The following is a 12,672-nucleotide window of genomic DNA, read 5'->3' as shown; positions in this document are numbered from 1 at the left end:
CAGCCAATTAAACCAAAGGTTGTGTTGTTCTTAAATTTTTAGATCAGGCAGAAATTGATTTATATTCACTTTCACTTCATGGTTTTAGAATTAGTTATTTTTATTTCAAGTACACTATTATTTTGTAAATCCAATAAGCCACCGACAAATTAGAAAGTTTTTTTCAAGCTGTTATAGGCATGATTCATATAACAACATCAATGAAATGGGATATTCCTGTTTACTGATGTCTGCCACTTGATGCACTATTTAAAGCCACAAAAGCTGCACCATGGGCTCGTAAGTGGAATCTAAAAGGCACAGCATGAAAATAAGGTAAGCATTAGCTTATTTCGATAGTCTCATTTTACTTTAAAATAAAAAAGTCACATAGCTATAGTACTGAATCATTCCTTTTGATTAAATATACGTGGTTCCCCCAAAGGGATATTTCTAAAAATTTCTAAAATTTGTCAATAAAGCCAGAATATATTGCATATTCTCTCATCAACCTAACTCAAAATTCCCATTGTATTCAATGGCAGTTTTGCATCTAGAATGATGGGAGAATATGGGTCATAATCGTATCTAATTGGATAGTGATCCAACTTTCACTGTGACATCAGTAACGTAAACTTTTAGACAGCAGCCTTATATAAGGTCTGCCCAATTCAATTGAAGATCTTGGAAATGTACCATATTTCTTTATAGACAGACAAGCAGATGTATGCAATGCACTGTGCTGTAAAGCCATGCAGCAGTATGTAATATGACAGCAGCCAGTGCTACACTTTATGCATTGCTATGACAACCATATCACAACCAAATCACAATGCGGTGTTAGATGTACAGAAATAAACATACCCATACCATATCTAGTCTATGCCTCTCCAACTCCTGGTAGAAAGAGTTGGCACAACATTATGAAACAGAAATCACAGAGTCATGAAACCAATTTTTAACCCCCCGAAAGACACCAATCCCAAAACCAGGAATTTAAGCAGGAATTATACTGGAAATTTTAAAGAAAATATCTTGAAGATTTTTCCAAAAATAGATTTAAGAAAAATTATAAAATGTACATTTCGACAACTGTATAACTATATGTCTACAGACCTGATGCTTTAGAAGAACAGCTTGTTGTCTTCTCATTTCTTTTTCCTTAAAAATAAGAAACTTTTAAGATGGATTTTTAGGGAAAATTTAGAACATGCAACAAATATTAAAAGTTCCTTTTCTGAGATTCTATAGTCTTCCATTAGGTTGAACCATATGAAACTGCAAACATCCAATAATTTTTTACTGATATAGTGGCAACTTCAGATGGTTCTACCTAATATATAAAAACCGTATGACAGGAGCAAGGATCCTTATTCAGTAGACATTTAGAGTTGAAATTCAGTGACCTAATAGCAAGCACACTTCAATGACCCATTCATTGAACTGACTAGCTAGATAGACAGAGCATATCAAATACAACTGGCACTAAAAGAAAAGAAAAAAGAAAAAAAGAAAACATAATGAAGCAACCCTCAAATCTAGCTAATTAAAACTCTCTCCATTCTGAATATAAATCCCTAAATACACTCTGGGATTAACAGCATCTATATCATTTCTATCACTGTGTAGGAATGAAAATGACAAAAGAAAAGGAATCAGCTTGAGATTTTTATGCCCACCTATGATTGAGGGCACCATCCCAAAGGGGTAGGGCTTAATACAAACAGTTCTGGGAATGTCACCAATTTTAATCTTTTTATAAAGGTAAAATACAGATTAATTAATATTAAGGGAAGCCATTTTGAAAAGGAGTAGAAATTCAAAGAACAAAGTAAGAGAGTCTATGTAGAAACAGGCAACAAACAGTTCCCTGGTTTTATAAGATATAGCTGTAGTGGCTGCTTCTTGAACTGGTAGGACCACATGGCTGCCCAATTTCAGTAAATAACTATCAGAAAAAATGGAAGGTAGGGGTGTAATGTGTGTCGGGGTGGAGGCTGGAGGGGGAGTGAGGGTCCAACTCTCTTATGTTTCACTCCAGAAAATCAAAACCAAAACATCCCCAAACAACACATCAAGTTACAATATATAACAATGGCTAATTTTATTATTGGTAAATTATAGCTGATAAAGTTAGGTTTTTGTTTCTGTAGGCTTTTCACTTTTTAATAGTTAAAACAGTTATTAGACATTAACAAAGAGAACGTTATAATCTAAGGAGAGAATCGGATTTGGAACACAATTTGAAACTTAAACATAAATGATACAAAAGAGCTCTGGGGAGATCTTATCCATCAAAATTATATACAGGTATTATGCAATAGTTTGCATTTCTGATTTGGTCTGCTATTTAAAGAGCTCAAAGTATCACATAGAACTTGTATAATGAAATACAAAAAATACATACAATAAAAACACACACTATACACATGTTTTATCTGTGCTAAACATTTTTTTAGATAGTCATTTTGAGGAGGGATTTTTTAAAATATAATTGATACTGGTATAATATCATACAGTTTTTATTTTTGAAAAATGAAAACTGATTCTCATCTAAACTAACCTTTATTCGTTTCTCGGCCTCCAATAATTTGGCATTTGCTGCTTCTTCCTTCTTTTTCTTTTTTGCCTGTGCATGCAAAACAGGTCTCAAAGTCATGCAACAGCATCACTGCAACTTGAAAGTAATCTATGACTGGAAAATGGAGCTACATGCCTCACAGGTGCAAAACAACATGGAACATATATGTAAACAATTACAGATTTTCCCACAGTTAATATTGTATTTAACATACTAATTTCATTTCTAATGTATAGATTAGCATTAAGATATAAAAAATTCTTAAATTCATAAGAGTATGCCAGCTTTTCTTGACTTCTTCAAACTCTATTAAAAGTCTGAAATAATTGAGTGTTTATTATTTTACATTAAAACTTAATCACAGAAAAAATTATTTTATGTAATTTTTCCTTTTTTTCCTGATTTTTAGAAGTAAAACATGATCATAAAAAATTTAGAAGATGGGATAGATTTTAACTGATAATAAAAGTTACTTAAATATAAATCAGTAACACATTTAAAAATGAACATGTCCACTTTATTTGGATTTTTTTAATACTTGAAATTTGAGATAAAGTAATCCATTACTCAGCTGATATAAATGAAACACATTAAATCTGAGTTTCCCTAGCTGTATATTGTGACTAAATTCAAGGTTTTTTAAAAAGATAGAATGGAAACATAATCTTTCATGAAGTACATTTTGAATATCAAGGTCATGATACCAAATCTGAGCGTCATAATGTTAAAGTCATTAATTATCTAGTAGTTTGATAACTATCCAGTAGCTATTGTCAATTTACTTGAAGATAGGAGTACTTTTGATTTGGATTTTTAAAATTAATTTGAAATGGATAAGGAAACGTGTATATTTCTAGAAGGAATAATCATGTAACATAGAACACTTCAGCTATTTGACACCCTCAGGGAATAAATCATTTATACCAAGAGTTTCCTGAATAGCTGGGAGGTTATAGCAATTTTGAACATTAAAAGTTTATTTTCACTATTTTGGATGGAAATAATTTTGAGATATATACTGCTTAGACACACTACACTAAATATAATTTGGCTTTTTCTTGATGACTTGGGGCAATTATTCTGAACATCAGTTATTATACTCTACAGTTCCACAGAGTAATGCCTTTCAGCTGTTAAGGTGTTGAAAATTGCTTGCTATTCAACTAAAAGATTACAGACTATTGGTAGGCTTTTGAATTCCTATACATGCTGGTTGGAGTTTTTCTGTATTTTCCCTTGCTATCTTGTGGCTATTATTTTACTGATTCCAATATATGTCCTCTAGTCCTATTCCAACAGCTTGTGGGGAAGCAGGGTATATTAGAAGCCAGAAAAACAAGCTGATTAAACTGTTTCTACATTTAAAATTTACTTTCACTCTTGTAATGTTTTATTTCTAAATTAAAAGTAAATATCTGACTATAAGTCCTAATGAGTTTTCTAAAAGTAAAGAACACGAGTTTCAGCACATGAACCTTATGACACCCATACTGGCTGTTCAGAAGTTTTCCTGTTTTCTTCTTCTCCTTTGTCTTATTTCCTGGGTTGTTAGGATTAGGTGAGTCTGCTAAATAAGGTTCAGATAAGGTCTTACGCTATGCATTATGCTTAAAGAGAATTTCTGATGGACATATTAATTTGTATGAGTGACAGAATATGTAGGTAAGATTTTTACTTTTGGAGACTTTAAAATATATGACTATATTACTTTAATCATATCACATTTAAGAATTCTACCTCTAGAATTTGCTGGGCTCGAAGCTCTTTTTCCATTCTGATTTGTTGTATTCTCTTAATTTTTTCCTGTAGGAAAAAATTAGAATAATTTAAGATAATAAAATAAACTAAATATCTAGGTGAAAAGTATTTAAGTCAAATCAAATAAGTTAAGATATAAATACAGAGTTACCAAAGGTTGCCCATGGTGGATGTAAAACTTAATTGTTTCGTTTAACATCATATATATGTTCATGTCAAATTAATATGACTTTATAAAATTTCTCAAAACAATTTGTAAAATACAAATGCTAAATATGTATACAGAAACTAGGTAAACTAAACTCATTTAGCCTGTGGATTTTTATAAGTATCTGCAGTTACAATTATACTTAGTTTTAAATAAATACAGGACAGAAAAGTAGAAAAATAGTGTATCAGGAGTGAGAAAACCTAAAGCTAGTCCTGAGTTACTGTCATTCATTGGATGATCTTGAGCAAAGAATAACTACTCTTGTATAAAATAGGGAAAGGTGTTTGCCCTCTCTCACTATGTCATGAATAAATAAAAAATGCTTTAAAAAGTGTGTGGCAGGGTCTTCCCTGGTGGCGCAGTGGTTAAGAATCAGCCTGCCAATGCAGGCCACCCGGGTTCGAGCCCTAGTCTGGGAAGATCCCACATGCCGCGGAGCAACTAAGCCCGTGTGTCACAGCTACTGAGCCTGCGCTCTAGAGTCCACGAGCCACAACTACTGAAGCCCGCGTGCCTAGAGCCTGTGTTCCGCAACGAGAGAAGCCACTGCAATGAGAAGCCCGCGCACCGCAACGGACAGTAGCCCCCGCTCACCGCAACTAGAGAAAGCCCGCGACAGCAACGAAGACCCACCGCAGCCAAAATAAATAAATAAATAAATAAATTTATAATAAAAAAAGTGTGTGGTGCCACACAACTGTAATAGATTATCATTAACAATTTCCATACTATAATTTCTTACTTCACATGATGAATAACATGATAATATTACATTGCTTTTAACTACTACAATAAGCCAAATTCAGAAATAATCTGTAATATTATTTTTAAAAGGCTTAATTACAATTGAACATTCTAGAGAATGATTCCAATGACATAACTGGTGTTCACACTAAATTTAATGTACTAGTTATTGTTTTATAATTCAGTGATTAAAGTTTGATAAAACTTTACATTTTGATTTAAAAACTTTATCTCATATGCTATCAGCACAATGTTAACAATTTCATGTCCAGAAACCCCTTTGAAAGTCCCAAACTGGTACTCAATAATAATACATAGTTTGCTCGCAAACACCCCAATTTTCCTACTAGCAAATTGCATTTGTCGTAGGATATCCAGAGCGAACACATTTTATACTGCTGAATGTTATAATACCTGTTCCAATTTCCAGATGCTAGCTGTACCTTTGCAAGCTATACTTTAACATTTTTAAATATTTCTTTTTATGCACACTGATGTTATTGATCTCAATATATACATACATATACATATATATACACACACATATATATGGTAGTGGTATCATTAGCATTAGCAGAGATAAACATTATTTATAAGTTATTATAATACAGATTCACTTTATAATATTGGGTATCCAACCCCTCAGCTGGGCACTTTACATAAAATATCTTATTGATCATGAAAAGAGTTGAAATTATCTTCTTTTTACCTAATAGAAAGCTAAAGTTCCTAGAGAGTAAATATTTTGCCTTAAATCAAATAGTAAGTACAGAGCCTTGGTCACATTCCAATGCCTTTGTTACTTCTGCTTCATAATAATGCTTCTGTAAGCCTCCAGAATATTGTCTTGAGGACTATCTGGTGATACTGGCCTACTAGGTGGAAAAAATAATCCAGAAGCACATGCTACTATTTTATTCTAGATCTAATGCTGACTTTAAAATAGGCATTATGTAACTGACTATGTGAGTAGACCTAAGCTATACTTTGATTCACTTTGTTGGCAATAAGGAATAAGGCAGATTGTATTCTGAAACTAGACTCAGATAAATATCTTGATAAAACTCTATGATCAGCTCATTTGTATTAACATCGCTGAAACTTTGGGACTCCAATGTTTTTTTTCTTAACATCTTTATTGAAGTATAATTGCTTTACAATTGTGTGCTAGTTTCTGCTTTATAACAAAGTGAATCATCTGTACATATACACATATCCCCATATCTCCTCCCTCTTGCATCTCCCTCCCACCCTCCCTATCCCATCCCTCTAGGTGGTCACGAAGCACCGAGCTGATCTCCCTGTGCTATGCAGCTGCTTTTTTGATGAGCAGCAAAAACCATGTATATTTAGGTTGTAGCTACTTCAAGACTTTAGGGTCACAAAGCTAAATTTAAAGTGCTGATAAGATTTGATGGATCTCTAGCCACTAGGAAATAGGATAAGCTATAAAAAAGTATAATATTTAGAAACAATAGTATTTCACTTTAAAATGAAACATAAACTTATTTTTACATATATGTAATATACAGTAAATATTTATATTTTAATAAAGGCATTCATTAGACTAGATATTTATAAGTCAATCTTACAGTGTCTTTAGCAGTGACAATTAACAAACTATTTGGAATTAACAAACTAAAGGAATTCAAGTTTACAGCTGACTACTTTAAATTACGGTAAAAGAGTTTACCATGCAGTTTGGTGTCTTATATCATCTTTTAAAAAGTGAGCATTTGTTTTGTGCCAGGCACTGTTGCAGGTACTTTACATTTATCACCTCACTTAATCTTCAGATAATGCAGTTATTTTCTTTCACAGTGGAGGAAATAGAGACTTAGAGGTTAAGAAATTCATCTAAGGTTACAAAATTCTTAAGTAGCAGAGCCCATATTCAACTCTTACAGTCTGCCTGACTGTAAACTAAATTCTGAATCCCAATTCCATATCAACTCTTTCTAATCATACTGCTTTAGTCAATACTGGAAAGAACCTTCGAGACAGCCACATCAAATCCAATCCAAGCCATTTATTTAGCAGCTATTTATATAATAACACAATTGGCTTCATTTCATACTCAGAAATAACTACTTGCCATTTAAAAATTTTTAAAGAATATTAGTTATCCCCATTTCCTTTCTGCTTTAATGATTACAGTGAATATATGGAGATGGGAGAGTAGTTTATACATTCCCATCTTCAATAAAGTTGAATATCTTGTCATGTAATACTTTACCTGTAAGAATTTTAAAATTACTTTATTTACCTATACTTAATTTTGAAAACTACACACAGGAGAGGTATTGTAGATATACAACAGAATGCTGCTGAAATGATGCTTTTTTCATTTTTTGCACTGTAGTTGGCTCTCCTTATCTGCAGGTTCTGCATCCATGGACTCTACCAACCATGGATTAAAGATAAATTAGAAAAATAAATTTTCAGGAAGTTCCTAAAAGCAAAACTTGAATTTGCCCCATGCTGGCAACTATTTACATAGCCTTCACATTGTATTATGTATTACAAATAATCAAGAGATGATTTAAAGTATACAGGAAGATGTGCATAGGTTATATGCAAATACTACACCATTTTACATAAGGGACTTGTGTCTGTGGATTTTGGTATCCATGGGGGTCCTGGAACCGATCCCTTGTGGATACTGAGAGACGACTGCAGTAATTTTTTAGTAACTCTGAAAGCAATCACAAGCAATGGAGGCAAACCTTATTCTATATAACTTGAATTTAATTTTTTACTAGTATTTTACATGTTTTAGGACAACAGCTTTTCTTATTAAAATTTGAATATTTAAGGAATATCCTTCATTTACTGATATATTAATTTAAAAAGTTTGAAAGTTATTCATGATGTCAACTTATATTCAAAGTCTATCAGGATATTAAAAGTACTTATACAATTTACTGTTTGGTAATCAACTCTTAGAAAAACTTGGAAGTAGAAGACTTCGTTTTAAAATGAGGTGAATTTTAACTAATGAAAGAGGACAACTTTCTAAATAAGATACATAACTAATGTGAAATACAGTTATTTCAGAAATCAAAATGAAAATAATGTACACATAGATACAGATAGATCCCCAAAACAATGCCTGTGTTTTAAAAATCAGTTCCAATGAATAAACATACCTGTTGTTTCATAATCTTTATCTGTTCTTTTTGCTTTCGCTTCTCCTCAGCAGCCATTATTGCTATGATGAAAAATCAAGGCACAGATATCATCAGAAAAGGAACAAAGAAGAGATGCCTCTTATGAATTACCCAATACTCACTCTTCAAGTTTATGCTACCATTTAAATCACCCACCTCGCTGTTTTTTAGCTTCTTTGGCAACCCGAGCCTGTTCCTGCTTTTGCAGTTTTCTCAAAAGCTTTATTTGTGCTGCTTGCCTGGCTATTTCTGAAAAATACAAAATTTCAAGGAATGTTATTAACAACTTTACATAACTGCTAACCTAAAAACAATACCTGTGAAACTGATATCATCATGAAGGACATAATTTTTAAGAAAATTGCCAAACATTAGATACCAAGTAGGAGAACCTCAGAAAATGTCATGTTCATTTCCCCTAGAAATTGCCAAACTATTTCATCGAATATGATCCCATATACATAAGAAAAATGATGCCTCTCTTAATCCTCATCACAAAGGCTAATATAAGTACATTTTTTTTCACATTTCATGTAATCCTCACTTAGTATGAAAGTACCTGCTAATATGTAAAAAAAAGTGATTCAGCTTCAGTCTTAAAAATAACAAAATATATATAAAAAAGAAAGAGAACCAAAAATAGAACAAAGCCCCCAAACTTAGCATTTCAGTCTGCTATATAAATGGTAAAATTTTTGAATCCATTGATATTTTCATTTATGAAGGAAAGCGACTAAATCTCCTAAATAAAGAGTACAGAATGTCAATGAGTTTTAAGGACAACCTAGTTCTCATACTTTTTAAGGACAAATGTATGAAACTGGGATAGACTGACATAATCAATGGTCCCAAGTCTTCATTCCTTGACTATCCATGCCATTTGTAATGTGACTTTGCGGTCCCCTCTCATCAAGATATGTGTGGAATATATCTTCTTGTTCCTTGATTTTGAGTTCAGCCATGTGATCTTCTTTGGCCAATGGGATGTAAACAGTGTGATGCAAGTAGAAGTCTGAAAGTATACCTGTACTCTTTCTACTCTTTTTACTCTTGTGCCTTGCCCTTTACTATGAGGACACGTTCGGGCTAGGCTGCTGGAGGTTGGGACACATGGAGTCAGTTGACTCCACTAATGTGAAAAAGCCCAGCCAAGATCAGCAGAGATGCCTAACTGCCTAACTTGCCACCAGCTCATTCCATCCGCACAAATAGTTAGTGCTTAGAGTTGTACACCACTGAGGTTTTGTGGTTGGCCTTAATGTGGCAATAAGTAGCTGATAAAGAAAAGCATGTAATGTCACACTTTCTTCTGCTGGCAAACTTGATCAAAATACTTCTAACTATAAAAGTGGTGTATCATAATATCATTCATAAAATCATTTTAGAAAATACCACTTTACATTAGACATTGTTTTCAACTTTGTAGCAGGTGAAGAATTTTAATAAACTTATATTCACTAATAATATGATTAGGTAATCACTTGATTACCTAATCAAGTGATTGATTAGGTAATCATGTGAGTCAGGTAATCACATGATTACCTGAATCACTTGAGCTCTACTCATAACTTCCACCATTTATTGAACTGTTGTATTAAACTTACATGATCTTGTTTAATTTTCATAACAACCTTATGAGATAGGCAACATTATGCCCAGCTTACAAATGAAACAAACTAAGGCTCCCAGAAGTTAAACAGCAGAGCTAAGATACACACCCAGAACTTTCTGACTTCACAGTCTATATGTTACTACTTCTAAATCCCTTAGAGAAATTTAAATGCCTAGAGATTTTAGAAAGAAACTTAACCCTATGTCCTTGTAACAGCTGAGGTGCAGTTGATTACTACGGTTGATTTCCTATCATGAAGACTTAAAAAAAGGGGAGGGGATATAAGAAGGTTTGATTTTATCTAGGAAACTTGAAGTGTTAATAAAAGATGAAATAGAAGCTGATACTAAAGTATACCTCCAATCTTCCAATAATTTTCAGTATTAAGAAGTTTTAAGCATCATCAAACATTTCTGAGCCGCATAAAAAGGATTCTCCTGTTCATGAAATACTCTGTGAAATAAAAATGTATCAACTGGCCTGCAGAGTTAGCAAGCTCTGATAATAATACACCTGCAGGACACTGTTCTCATCTATGATAGATCCAGGTAAACATTATTTTTTAACATATAAGAATTGAAGGCTTTCACTGAACTCTGATATAAAGACCTAAATCTGCCTTAAAATGTAAAGGGTTGCTAAGTGGTTAAAAAAAAATTTCCTAGAAAAGGTGGCATAAGTATGATGCTTTGTTCCAAGCTAAACTGATGCTTTCTAATAGAAGTTTGGCTTATAATAAAGAAATTTTTATCACATATATTGGCGTATTTTTGTATATGAATGTATCAGTCAATTTCAAACTCCACACAAGTTCACAGTAGTTTTCATGTTTAAACTCCTGGAAAAGAAAAACATTAAAAAGCTCAACTCATATCATTTTCACTTTAGCAAGGAAGATACAATTTGGATTAATCACTTAAAATTTATATAGCTTAACTTTCACGTTACAAACAGTTGGAGAAAACATGAAAAAATGTTAAAAGAAATTAGAGACACTATGGAGGAAGGAGAATGAGTTAGAGACCAAGGAAATTCACTCAGGCTCTGAGGAATAAACTGCTCCCAATATCTTCTCATTTATTTGGTTTATGGTTGCTGAATATATTATTATTTTTTTTAAGATGTTGGGGGTAGGAGTTTATTAATTAATTAATTTATTTTTGCTGTGTTGGGTCTTAGTTTCTGTGCGAGGGCTTTCTCTAGTTGTGGCAAGTGGGGGCCACTCTTCATCGCGGTGTGCGGGCCTCTCACTATTGCGGCCTCTCTTGTTGCGGAGCACAGGCTCCAGACGCGCAGGCTCAGTAGTTGTGGCTCACGGGCCCAGTTGCCCCGCGGCATGTGGGATCTTCCCAGACCAGGGCTCGAACCCGTGTCCCCTGCATTAGCAGGCAGATTCTCAACCACTGCGCCACCAGGGAAGCCCTGAATATATTATTATTGTAATGAGCATTTGAAATATTAATTTGAAAACTATCTTTCATGGTTGAAGAATTTGTCTCTTTAAATTTCAAAGGTAAAAAATTTATTTTGAAATAAAGTTTATTTTCACTTAGAATTAGGGATATTTTAAATATACCACACTTCTTTGATTCTAAGATGCATTTTTACACATCTAAAATCAGAGTGTGTGTAAAAATTGGCAGCACTTTTCTTCCTTAGTGGAACATCTTAAAATACTGGGGCATCGCATAGACTAGGGCATCTCAGATTCTACAATGTATGAAATGGACAAGTGTTACTCAGTATCTCAGAAAATCTGAGATATGAATGGTATTGGCCAATTAAGAAGCAGGTTTATTTAGATAGGTTAAAAGATTTTTTCATATTCAAACTTTGTCAGATTCTTATTTGTATTCCCTGAAAAATTAGAGACCTCTCATTTCACAATGCTTGAAAGTACATTCAAAGTTTGCATTTATTTTATTTCTGAATCTTTCTTCAAATTAAGTCCAGTTGTTCAGCCTAGTTGAGTCCTTGTATGATGATAATATATAACAGAAACTTATAGAATCCCCTTGAATAACCCCCTCAAACTGTTAATGTAGAAGCCTTTTAGAAATAAAAGGGGTGATAGTGATTCATTGCTATTTTCTTTTCTTCCCAAGAAAAAAATGCATATTATACCACATTTGCTTGTACACATTAATAATTATTATTTATCTAATGTTAAATATTTAACATTTATATACATGCGAGAAAGAACATATATACACACAGTAAGGTCAAATGTAAAATAATTTGCAAAATGCAACATAATACAACAAGGGAAAAGTATGTAACGGAATACAAACCAATTTGAAATCTAGAGGGAGAAAAAACATTGAGTAAAAGTTGAATAATCAACTTCTATTTTGTAAAAATTTAGTTACTTTTGCAAATATAAAGTTGCCATTTTGGATACTAAGTATTAATGCTATTTGTATGAGATATGCAAAACATGCATGATGAGCCCAGACTTTGGACATCAGTTAATTTCAAGCTTTTTTTTTTTTTTTTTTTTTTTGCGGTACGAGGGCCTCTTACTGTTGTGGCCTCTCCCGTTGCGGAGCACAGGCTCTGGACGTACAGGCTCAGCAGCCACGGCTCACGGGCCCAGCCGCTCCACGGCATGTGGGAT

At 33.1% G+C, this 12,672-nt stretch overlaps 1 protein-coding gene across 19 annotated transcripts in view; it reads right to left on the bottom strand.

Annotated features, from left to right (window-relative positions):
* The window catches only part of BAZ2B (bromodomain adjacent to zinc finger domain 2B), a 385,073-nt gene that overhangs the window by 65,343 nt on the left and 307,058 nt on the right, over window positions 1-12,672 (bottom strand). For 15 of the 19 annotated variants that reach the window (XM_081243239.1, XM_081243227.1, XM_081243238.1 and 12 more), the window contains 6 exons: window positions 8,600-8,692; window positions 8,423-8,484; window positions 4,298-4,363; window positions 2,543-2,608; window positions 1,096-1,140; window positions 850-876 (listed from right to left, as the gene is read on the bottom strand). In XM_081243239.1, coding sequence (XP_081099365.1) covers window positions 850-876; window positions 1,096-1,140; window positions 2,543-2,608; window positions 4,298-4,363; window positions 8,423-8,484; window positions 8,600-8,692 — 359 coding nt within the window. The remainder of the gene's footprint in view (window positions 1-849; window positions 877-1,095; window positions 1,141-2,542; window positions 2,609-4,297; window positions 4,364-8,422; window positions 8,485-8,599; window positions 8,693-12,672) is intronic. The other 4 variants (XM_081243243.1, XM_081243230.1, XM_081243229.1 and 1 more) reach the window with 1 other exon arrangement.

The sequence above is a fragment of the Mesoplodon bidens genome (genome assembly GCF_964165515.1).
Source record: "Mesoplodon bidens genome assembly, chromosome: 8".
Taxonomy (NCBI): domain Eukaryota; kingdom Metazoa; phylum Chordata; class Mammalia; order Artiodactyla; family Ziphiidae; genus Mesoplodon; species Mesoplodon bidens.
This window is presented reverse-complemented; position numbering and strand designations above follow the sequence as displayed.